The sequence below is a fragment of the Hemiscyllium ocellatum genome, chromosome 17 (assembly GCF_020745735.1).
Source record: "Hemiscyllium ocellatum isolate sHemOce1 chromosome 17, sHemOce1.pat.X.cur, whole genome shotgun sequence".
NCBI lineage: Eukaryota > Metazoa > Chordata > Chondrichthyes > Orectolobiformes > Hemiscylliidae > Hemiscyllium > Hemiscyllium ocellatum.
Window position 1 is genome coordinate 56,702,091 of NC_083417.1, and position 12,328 is coordinate 56,714,418.

A 12,328-nucleotide genomic window follows, 5' to 3' on the forward strand; every position below is an offset into this window, starting at 1 on the left:
ATTGAGTGCACTTTCAGTCTCCGATTGTGAAAGGATATATTTGTAGTGGAGGCATGAAAGTAAAGATTAATTGAAATAACCTCTTGGATAAGGGGGTCCACCTTATGATTAATGGTTGAGCAAATTAGGTGCATATTTTCTGGAGTTTAGAAGAACGAGAGGCAAATTCATTGAGACATACTAGATTCTGAAGGGATGGATACAGAGATTATTTGTGCTAGTCAGAAAATCTAAACACAGTGACATGACCTTAGGATAAAGGGCCAATCGCTTAGGACTAAGGGGAGCACAGATTATGTTACTCCGAGTGGTGACGATACGGAATTCTCCACCGAAAGGACGTGGATGCTTTGGAGTTCCAATTTTCTGTCTCGGAATCAAACAATGTGGAGAGTGGGCAGGAAAGTGAAGATAAAAACCAAGATCAGCCATGATTATACTGAATGGAGGAGTGGGCCCAATGAGCCAAATGGCCTACTCCTGTTGTTCTTATTTCTTGTCTCTGACATTCTAGTGCGGTGAGATGTCACTAGCAACATGGATGATAATGGTTAACTGTATATTTTGCAAGACTCCACTTCTGGTGAAGAGACTTGCCCAGTGAGAGCCAAGATCAGAGAGAATCAGCCACACCCAGATTTCCAGTAGTTGAAGTGAATGGCAAGCATCACAAATCAGAATAATTTCTTTGCCAGATTGCCAAATCAGCATGATTTGTGTGCTTGATTCCTAAATCAGGATCCCAGTGCCTGATTCCCAAATCAGCATCATCTCAATGCTTGATTCCTAAATCACCATGATCACAGTGTCTGATTCCCAAATCAGCATGATCCCAGTGTCTGATTCCCAAATCAGCATGACCCCAGTGTCTGATTCCCAAATCAACATGACCCCAGTGCCTGATGCCAAAATCAGTATGATCCCAGTGCCTGATGCCAAAATCAGCATGATCCCAGTGCCTGATGCCAAAATCAGCATGATCCCAGTGCCTGATGCCAAAATTAGCATGATCCCAGTGCCTCGTTCTCAAATCAGCATTATATTGGTGTGAATCTGTGCTGCGATGAAGTGAGGATATTGACCAGATATGAAAAGTTGATCTCAAATGTAGACCCTAAAGTTTACAGTGCTTGATACGTGCTGTGGATTGAAGTGGGCAGCAGAATTCCAGGTGATGTAAGGCCTTGGCAATCCCTGACAAACCCGCAAAGTCAACAGAACTGAAAACTCCTGCCAAAAACCGCATGCATGCACTCACACTAGAACTTCTATGTTCTTGCAAGTTCCTAGAATGGCGACACATTCAAGATCCATGGCACAGCCTCCAATATCCAGAGAGATGCAGCTGGCTCCACTATTTATCACAAATGTCAGAACAGTCATATCTGCGGGAGTAAGCCTGAAGTTTCGAAGCTCAAACTTGGACTTTAACTGTGCTGCAACTTCCTGCGCAAGGTCACAGTCTTGTGTTTCATACACACAGTGACACAACTCGATTATTTTTGGCCCAGTTAGGTTTGTGGTTGCCAACTTTTGCAAGTTCTGTAAAATTGCCTTTTGCTTCATTTGCACCCATGCTTCATTCTTGTTTGCTAATGTACTGAGGAACTGCTTACATCCCTTCGACGCTAACCCGGATAAAAATACATGAACGGCTGCGGTGAACTCATTTCTCAGGTCATTCTTTGATGTCCATTTTGACTTGAGGGAAAACGTGCGTTTTAGCACCTGGTCAGAAATGGTGTTGTCAATCATCTGGTGAAGTGCTGCCAGGAACTCCTGCAGGGTCAGGTGGATAAAGGCATGTCCATTCTCCTGGTTCTGATCTATTGTCTTCACTTCAAAAGTGGTAAGAAATCCATACAAAGAAGCAAAGTCAATGATTTTTTCAGAAAGGAGGTCTCGCAAATAAAATACAGATTTACTCTCTTGCAGCCCTTTTATTGCAAGTTCGCAAAGTCCATGAATATCTTCTCTGTGTTTGTTTAGTAACCGTGTTTCAGCATTAGCTCTAGCCCGCTTACTAGTGGTACCCTTGCTTAAAAATACGGTGAGCATCTTGATGTAGAACTGTGTCATTGTATGAGGTAGCTTGGGTTCTGCAGTTCGAGGAGTTAACAAGCGCTCAAGACAGAGAAAAACTATCCAGCACAAGGCAGGAATGTAGCACATGTTTAAAATCTTCCTATTCTTCTGCAAGTGGCAGATTGCTTGATGATTTTGTTTACTGTCTCTGAAAAATCGACGTGCATACTCTTCGATTTTACTTTGGTTGAACCCTGAGACTTCTCCCACTTGACCCACCACATCTAAAGGCAAGGAGAGGACGTCTTTTGGTCTGGACGTTATTAGGATCGTAGAGCCTGGGAGCAGTTTGCCGTTATACAGGCTGGAAAATAACTGTCCCACTGACAGTGGAGCCATGGGGTCATTGGAAACAGGGGCGGTGTGGACAGAGGCCTTCCCCACAAACTCATCGAAGCCATCAAACAGGATTAATATCTTCTCTGGATTTCCTATGATGAATCGAAATACAGCATGGGAGTTCCTTTGTGGCTGAAGGAACAAGTCAAACAGCATACTCTTCAGATCTATGCTCTTATTGATCAGATTGAGTTGGCGAAACTCAAATAAAAATACATACTGGAACTGACTGAGAGTCCCTCGTGCCCACTCGTAGCAAACTTTGTGCATCAACTTTGTCTTTCCAGTTCCTGCTTTTCCAAGTAGGATGTGCACTCTACAGTTGGAGACGTGTTTTTTGCTCAGGAACTCTGTTAGGTTTGCAACTGTGTCCTGATTCTCTTCAAGCCCTGGTGAACTGAGTACATCATCGCGGCTAGCATCGATTCTCTCCTTCAGTTTGGCCACATTTCCATCTTTCATGGTCAGACTCCTAAACGTCTGGTCAATGATTACTTGTTTCATTTGGTCTTCTTTCGCCATATTGGCCTCATACTTCTCAGAGACACACTTTACCATTAACGATTTGTAATCTTCTGCAAAGTCTGCCAACACAAAACATAAAAAGTCTGAAAAATGATAACACTACAAGAATGGTTTACAGCACATCTGTACCATTAAAAATTTGCTGCACATTCAGTGAGTTTCCCAGTATCCTGGCCAAAGTTATCTCTTCATGAAACTTACTGTTTAAAAAGATTCGGATCATTGTAATATTGCTATTTGTGGGAGCTCACTGTTTTTTATTCATGGGATGTGCAAGCACATTGGATTGACCTAAGTGGATGGTTAGGTCAGCATTTATTGCCTGCCTCTAACTGCTCTGGGTGATGTGGTGATGAGCAATCTGCCTGAACTGCTACAAAGCTACAGGGACAACCACTGCATTGTCAGGGAGTTGCAGGATTTTGAAGCAGTGATACTGAAGGTACAGGGATATTTTCCAAGTCAGAACGCTTAGAGTTGGAGAAGAGCATGCAGAAGGTGGTGTTCCCGTCCTTCTACATGGCTGAGGTCACAGGTTTGGAAGGTGCTGTTGGAGGAGACTTTGTAAGTTGCTGCAGTACATCTTGTAGATGGTACCTCACTGCTGCTACTGTGCATCCGTGGCAAAGACAGTGAATGCAGAAGGTGTTAGTTGGAGTGAAGATCAAGCAGGTTGCTTTGTCCTGGATGGTGATGAGCTTCTTGAGTGTTGTTGAAGCTTCACCCATCCAGGCAACTGGGGAATATTCCATCACACTCCTGACTTGTAAATGGTGGACAGGTTTAGGGGGAGTCAGGAGCTAAGTTACTTGGTGCAGTTGTCTCAGGATAACTCCTACCTAACTCTATCCCACTGTGCCACCACCTCTGCGGAGTCTGTCCAACAAATGGGCCAGGACATATCCAGGGATGGTGATAGTACTGTCTGGGACATTGTCTGTCAGGTATGGTTCTGTGAGTATGACTATGTCAGGCTGTTGCTTGACTCATCTATGCAACAGCTCTCTTAATTTGAGCATTAGCTCCCCCATATTGGTGAAGAGTACTTTGCAAGGTCAACAGAGCTATGTTTGTTAATGCCAGACCAGTTGCAGTTTCTTGAGACTTTGTGGAGTTTGATATAACTGCTAGCCACTTCCAAGGGAGGGTAAGAGGCAACCACACCGTTATGGGTCTGCAGTCATATATAGGCCAGATTACATTCCCGAAGGCCTATGAGTGAGACAGATAGGTTGTAATTAGGCTAGCTTTTAATTACAGATTTTATTGAATTCAAATTCCACCATCTGCCACAAAGGATTCAAACTCGTGTCCTCGGAGCACTAGCCCAGGACTCTGAACTGCCAGTACCATGACACTACTGCCTGCACTGAAATGTGGCAACTGAGCTTCCTACATTGCAAGACTGACCACTTTAGAAGTACCTCATTGGTTGTAAAGCACTTTGGGCTAACCTAAGGTCGTAAGAAGGCACTGTATAAATGCAAGCCTTTCTTTAATTGTGTTGCATCTTAGGTATTGCATCTAAAATTTGAGTGGGTCACCCTATGTATATCATATCCCAGCGTCACACTTCTGCTGAAGATAAGTTTGTGGTAACTGAGGTCTAAATTGATTTATTAACTTGGCTTACAGTTGATGATAATTAGAGGAAATTTGACTTAGTTAAGATGAGTAAGGAACAAATATGCAGCAGAACACTGAGTTATCAAATTGCACAGCTCCCTGTTTGAAAACTAGCAATCACAGAATAGCACGTGGCAGGAAGCAAAACATTCAATTGTTCCACAATTACTCTGACTGTAGTTTCACATACTATCGTGAACATTTTCCTCAGCTGAAACTCAAAGCAAAGTAACATTTAAAATGTTAATTTCTACTCCTAAGGCTGTTTCAGTGGTGCATTAAATCCCTGACAAAGACTTAACCCCTTTGAGAAGCTGGGACTCAATTATGAATACTGGCTGGAAGCCTGGCTTATCATGTAGTTTGCTAAGAAGTGAGGGAGTAGAATGGGTGAGCGTTAAAGGATTTGTAACAGATAGGGTAAGGCTTTGTTGGCAAATTGGTTTATGATTCATCCAGGGTGACCACTTTCCACCTGGTAAAACCTTTACCCACTTCCATTTTGTCCCAGAATGCCAGTTAGGCTCCCTCTCATTTGAGACTCGTGAACACCATCACTTAACACACCGGACATTTTTGTGATAGACAGCAAGATCAGCCATGCACCTAGCATGCCATGATCTGCTGCTTGTAAGCCTTACCACAGTTCATCACTTTCTAAATTTGGAATAGTGTGAAATAGGTAAAATCCAGCTGTCAGTATGAAGATGCAATAACTCAGCCTATAATTGCTATAAGAGCTCAATTACAAGAATAATGAACATGTATATTCAATGTCTGTTGTATGCTAACTCACATTTTGGAAGTAAACTCTGTGGGAGAAATTTGTTCACCTAACATTACTGCCAGATATTAAACGCAGGATATTGCATGGCTGTTTAATAACAGCCCAATGTGCCACACACTCCAGGTCTGCATTTTCTCCCTATCCGTGGTGTCCTGTTGACTTTCTGATCTTCAAAAACTAACCTTCCTCTATGGAAGGAAGCAGGGATTCATGAGGAGCTGACAATTTGTACAACACTCCCTCAACTGCCTTCACAATAGGCCTTTGTTTGACCATTTAATTCCCAAGAAAGACCATGAGCAATGAGTTTACTGGGACAGGCCAGACAGAACACAGCTTGTCCTGAGTAAATAAATATCACAAGGTCTCCATAGACCAGCCCTGAGCAATGCTAATACATGCTGGTTGGATAAACACAGTGTTGAAAAAGCCTTCTACAAAAGGTTACAGCAGGTTTGTAGATTTCAGAATGCATCCACAAATTGCAAATAGATCTTCCATATTCCAGCCCACCCTCAACAGTCTAGTGCAGGCTGTAACAGCAGTCCCTCAGTTTGTGCTGCAGTGTTGCTGAGAGTGAGGGTCTGCCCTGGAGGAAGTGACAGTAGATCCTTGAAGCATGGGTTTGCTGTCCTTTCATGATGGCTGCACTGGTGGTTCCACAACTGCCACTTGCTCAGTGCCCTGGCTCTTGCCAGGCAGTTATCCAGCTAGAAAGCTGCCACCCATGCTGAGGTAGTGCAGTCCTCTAGGCCTAGAGTTGTGGGAAGATGACCTGCAAGCTTAGCTGTGGTCTCCTCAACTGAAAGTCTTTCATCTACAATGGTAGCACTGCATAGGAGCACTATGACAGGCAAAGACACCTGGAGGACAGGAATATAGAAAGGTGAAGAGCTTGGCTTTGTATGCAAGGTTGGATGGTTTGATTGGTAAGCATTACACAGACTGACAGACATTGCAATCTGCCTTTCCTACACATTTCCAATACTCACTCCCATTGTGTGCACTTATCCCGAATGGCATCCAGCACAGCCTGCACCAAAGTGTGCAATCACTTGCAAAACGATGAAATGCCAGTGGACATTTTGTATTCAAATTTTACAGCCATAGAATTTAAAAGCATGGAATGCCTTCAGCCCGTTGTGAGCTTCATAAGAGCTTTCCAAATGGTCCAATCCCCTACCCTTTCCTTGCACATCTTTCCTAGACAGAAACAAAACTTGCTGGAAAAACTCAGCACATCTGGCAGCATCTGTGGAGAGAAAACAAGATTGAAGCTCGGGTCGAGTGACCCTTCCTCAGAACCTTTCCTATCCTAGCACATACACATTTCGCTTCTGAAAGATATTCTTGAACCTCCTTTCATAATGAACTCCAGATTGTTGCAACTTGTTGTGCAAAATCCAAACTCTTCCTCTCCTACAGTTTCTTTTGCTGATTATCTTAAATCTGGATCTTTCGATGATTTGTTCTCCAGTCACTGGGGACAATTTGCTCTTACATTCTCGAACAACGCCCCTCATAATTTGGAATATCTTCTTTTAATCTCTCATTTATCTTCAGCTTCTCTGCTCAATCCCAATTCCTCTCATCTCTCCACATCTCTGAAGTGCTTCATCCCTCTGAAGAACCTGACTTCCTGTCTGATGAGTTGAGCCTTGAATTAGACACATCACACTAGCTGAGGCCCAATAGTTTTTATAGATTTAATAGAACGTACTTGCTTTTGTACTCTGTGCCACTATTGGTAAAGAGGAAGAACAAATGAACTTAGAGATAATATGTAAAAAAAAACTACCTGACATTGCTGGCAAATTCAAATACTCCTCTCCTGCTTGAAATGACATGTCCACTTCTTGAGACTCTGTGAAGGGAGCTGTAGAACTGGAATTTACTTCTCTAGCTTGGCAAGAATTTGCTTAAACAGAACAGGAAAGAATACATTTTAAGGTTTACATATGAATGTCAATCAAATGCCCCACAAAAATACAGCTAGGGAGTGTCAAGAGCTGAAAATGTGTTGCTGGAAAAGCGCAGCAGGTCAGGCAGCATTCAAGGAGCAGGAGATTCGACGTTTCGGGCATAAGCCCTTCCTGAAGAAGGACTTATGCCCGTAACGTCGAATCTCCTGCTCCTTGGATGCTGCCTGACCTGCTGCACTTTTCCAGCAACACATTTTCAGCTCTGATCTCCAGCATCTGCAGACCTCACTTTCTCCTAGGGAGTATCAAGACTTAATTATGCAGTGTTTGAAAGAATCATGTAATCTAATACAGAGATTCCAAAAAAAGGGTAATAAGCAAGGTTAACTAAGGGGAAAAGACTCTGGAAAATAGATCTCTCTTGGGTGCTTAATTCAAGAGATTATATTTCAATAGTGAGATCAGATGGCTAAGTCATTAATCTCAACAATGACCATCAATTTCAATTATTCAACCAAACCCAGGCCAATACCTTCCTTGTTGCTGAGTTCAATTCTTGTAATCACCAACCTATCGTCAAAGTGTCACTAAGGGACTACAGTGAACATTCAGGGCTGGATAACAAAGTGCAGTCTTGTTCCCAGAATCGATCAGGTATCCAACTTGCAAAAAGCAATGGTGTGCAACATAGATTCCGGCCTACAGTGTGACTCCAGTCCAAGTCAGGGGGCTCAATTTGCACAGGCCCAGGCTGAGGAGCCAGGAGATAGGGGAGAGGAAAATAGAGTCGTAACTTTATCAGGACGGGCCCCGAATGCATTCCGCCAACAGAGTAAGTCCTTGCAGGGGTGGACCATCATGCAGGTAGATTGCCCCCATGACCAAGACTGATTCTGTCCAACAAAGCCAAGGCCATACCCCACAGCCCCAACAATCCATGTTATCAGATTTCCCTAGCACCTTCGCCTCCTTTAAAATTCTTATGTTTGCAGCTTCAAAGGAGTTGTGATTTAGAGGCGGGATCTGCCAAGGTTCCAGAGTTGCTGGTTCTCTGATTGAGCTTGTGGGACTGAGAGATCACACTCACACTCCTAAACTGGGGCAATGGAGCAAATTAGGGGGCGATTTTCAGGAATATTCCTACGTTAGTAATGTTTATGTTGCAGATCACCCTACTGAAAGCTTGTGATTGAGGTAATGTACTGTCACCCATCCTCCTTCCTATACGTCTATTCTATATGTCTACAGGCCTGTTCAGTCATCAGTGGTAAAGGATGAACCACCAATTTAGCATCTTAGCAAGGACGGGTTATCTTAACAACAGAATGTACATTATTGGATGATTTCAATAGGTACTTTGAATAGTTTGATGTTATCATTAAGACTAACAGGAGCTATAGATGACACATTGGAATCTCAAGCTAGACTGTCCACCCAAACTGTGTAACATGATCAGACTGGGTATAGCCTAATACAATCTCCAACATTAACATTTCCAGAACTATTCCTTTAATCAAACTGGTTGGTAACTACAAGCTTGGGAACCCAGGCTCTCTCCCAAAACCCATAGAAAACAGTATATAGTATAGTATATAGTCCCAGGGCAAATACCTGCCACCAAACCTCCTACCAAGTGCTAGCTGCTATCACAATTCTACTATCTTTACATTAATACTGGTGTTTCAGCTTACCTTTTCTCACTCGTTTTACTTTGGTAGATTTCTGGTTTGCCACTTTTGCTGCTTTACGTTTTCTTCCAGTCTGTGGTTTATCTAAAGAAGTTGCCAAAATATTGAAGACATTTTACTGAAGAGGTTAAGAGGGAATGTTAGTTCAGGGCATCAAGACCAACTTAAAATTACTCAGATTGTTGGAAATTTGATCAGAGCATTTCTTATGTTAAGTTGCAAACTATTTCTAGGTGAAAGTGAGGACTGCAGATGCTGGAGATTAGAGTCAAGACTAGAGTGGTGCTGGAAAAGCACAGCAGGTCAGGCAGCATCCAACAGCAGGAAAATTGAAGTTTCAGGCAAGAGCCTTTCATCAGGAATGAGGCTGGAAGCCTCGGGGGTGGGGCTGGGGAGAAGGTAGTTGAGTGTGCAATAGGTGGATGAAAAAAGGGGTATAGGTCGGAGAGGAGGGTGGAACGAATAGGTGGGAAGGGAGATTGGCAGGTAGGACAGGTCATGAGGATGGTGCTGGGGTAAGGTGGGGAGAGGGGAAATGAGGAAACTGGTGAAGTCCATATTAATGCCCTGGGGTTGTAGAGTTCCGAGGCAGAAGATGAGGCATTCTTCCTCCAGGCGTCAGGCGGTGAGAGAATGGTATTGGAAGAAGCCCAGGATCTGCATGTCCTCAGCAGAGTGGGAGGGAGAGTTGAAATGTTCGGCCACGGGGTGGTGGGGTTGATTGGTGAGGGTATCCTGAAGATGTTCCCTAAAGCGCTCTGCGAGAAGCCGTCCAGTCTCCCCAATGTAACAGAAATCACATCGGGAGCAACGGATACAATAAATGACATGTGTGCAAGTGCAGGTGAAACTTTGATGGATGTGGAAGGCTCCTTTGGGGCTTTGGATGGAGGTGAGGGAGGTGGTGTGGGGAAAGGTGCCAGGAGGAGAGGGTGGGTTGTTGGGGGTGGGGTCATGGACCTGACCATGTAGTCATGGATAGGGGTGAAGAAGGAAATATATGCCTGGTGGTGGGGTCCGTTTGGAGGTGGTGCAAATGTCGGCAGATGATGCGGTTTATGCCGAGTTTGGTGGGGTGAGGACTGGGGTGGGAGTTCTATCCTTGTTGTGGTGCTCATTGCTAACTACTCACGTACACACATTACTGCTGGGTCAAAAGGTAGAGCTTTATATTCCATCCCACAGACCAAAGAGTAAAGTCTCGGGTGACTCTCCATGGCAGTACAGGGGTGCTGTACCATTAGAGGTGCCACTGACTGGTTGAGGAGTCAAACCAAGGTCCCATCTGCTTTCTCTCAGATATTGTACAACATAACTTTGAAGAAAGGAGGTGGGGGAGTTATTCTCAACATCCTGACCTATGTTTAACCTTCAATCAACATCAGAGAAGAACACAACTAGTCACAAACCTCATTGCTGCTTGCAGGCCTTTGCTGTAGAACAGCTGCTGTATTTCTTATACAGATCAAAGTCTTGCTTATTTTGTTTTATGTTTGCTGAACACCAGGTCTCTGTCAATTTGCTGGCACTGTAGAATCTGCCATGGAGTAGCCTGGGGATGTTTGCTATTTAACTTGAAATAGTCAGCCTTTACTGTCACATGCCCAGAAAAATAGGTATCATTTAATTCATCTGGAGATCAGAAAAGGATAATCTGTACATTTCTATTTTAAAATATCTAGATCTAAGTATTGTAACTTTGTTTAAAAGAGCGATCCATCACAAAGTAAGCAATCTGTGGATTTTATTCGGATTGTTAGTTTCTGAGTGAGTGTTTTTTGTGACTACCCAAACAAAAGACCGATTGGATTACCAAATGAGTGACAAGGTTCTCATCTTCATATTTCTTGTGTAAATAGATGCATTTCAGGGTCTTGTAATTGATCCAAACACTTACATTGCTACTGGTTACCAATGACATGCACAAAGTACTTCTGCGAGTTGTTTCAGGGGTAGAAATAAATTTGGCAATATTAATAAATAAATTTAGCTTTCACCACACTAATTCCAGAGCACGTCCTGGGTTGCATGGGCTGAATGTTTGTTTTGTTCCATCATTTCTAATATTAGGAACAGAATGGGGCAAGTTAGTCCCTTGAGTCTTGTTCTACCTTTGATTACCAAACTTCTATTAATAGCAGATTTAAAATTAACAATTTTAATCAGATAATGACCAACTAAGGCAATGGCCTAGTGGTATTATCGCTAGGCTATTAATCCACAAGTCCAGATAACATTCTGGGGAAATGGGTTCAAATCCCAACATGGCTGATGACGGAAGTTAAATTCAATAAAAATCAGGAATTAAGTGTCTTCTTCTTAGAAGAATAGCAATCCAGCTGGGGGAGATGAGCACGCTCACTGTAGAAGCGGAACAGTCATGAGGCTAGGAGGACTAGGAGCAATTCAGAACCTAGCAAAGAATGAACGAGACACTGAAAATGGGAAAAAAGAGAGATTGAATGAGTGAAGAACATAAAGATAGACTGTCAACGCTTCTTTAGGTACGTGATCAGTACATTTCTTCAATCAGAGAATGGTGAAATTTTGGAATCCTTGATATCAGAGGACTGTGGAAACTCAATCATTCAGAGAAAAGTCGAGAGATTTCCAGAGACAATGACATCGAAGGATCTAGTGCACGTACGCGGTATTGATTATTTCTGTACTTAAAGTCCTTTTTAGAAAACTGAAACAACTTCAGTGGGTGCCTCAACACTGACCCCCTCTGTAGTGATTGGAACAATGATATGAGATCCTTGATTGGCCAGGTTAACAACCCCAATCAGGGAGCCCTGGCTGACAGATATAAACAGGGGATTCAGAGAGTCTCCTCAGTCTAAGGAATGGCTTTGAGCTGGCTGGTCACAGGCAAAAAAAGAGCAACTTTTTTCAGCCTCTGTAGATCCTCCCACAGCAGGCATGGTCTTCTCTATCATTCTTCTACGACTACAGCAAAATGCAGGGCTGGCATCCATAAATGATTCCAACTGGAGATTTAGTCTAAAATCTGGTCTGGATGGAATACTCGTCAGAGGACTAGCGCAGATGTGATGGGCTGAATGGCCACTTTCTGCACTGTGATTTCTCTTCACTTTCAATGATTCTAAAAAGGATCTATGCTATGGTTTCCACCCTTACCTGCTGCAACTAATTCTGCTTCAGAGTTTGCGTCACCACTGGAATTTGATTCACTCAGCTCCCGTGACCACAAAACTGGAAAGAAAAGAAAGCGTTTATATCAGTCACATTAGTTATATTCTCCATAAACGTGCAGAACTGTATCTGACCAACTGACTGACAGACGTAATCAACTATAATGTAAACCTTAAGTGGAGAAACTAGACTAATGTGTG

At 43.1% G+C, this 12,328-nt stretch overlaps 1 protein-coding gene across 2 annotated transcripts in view; it reads right to left on the minus strand.

Moving 5' to 3' along the window:
- nlrc5 (NLR family, CARD domain containing 5) overlaps positions 1-12,328 on the minus strand; it is a 175,336-nt gene that overhangs the window by 121,851 nt on the left and 41,157 nt on the right. For both annotated transcript variants that reach the window (XM_060838192.1, XM_060838191.1), the window contains 4 exons: positions 12,114-12,188; positions 8,976-9,056; positions 7,161-7,280; positions 1,259-3,008 (listed from right to left, as the gene is read on the minus strand). In XM_060838192.1, the coding sequence (XP_060694175.1) occupies positions 1,259-3,008; positions 7,161-7,280; positions 8,976-9,056; positions 12,114-12,188 (2,026 nt within the window). The remainder of the gene's footprint in view (positions 1-1,258; positions 3,009-7,160; positions 7,281-8,975; positions 9,057-12,113; positions 12,189-12,328) is intronic.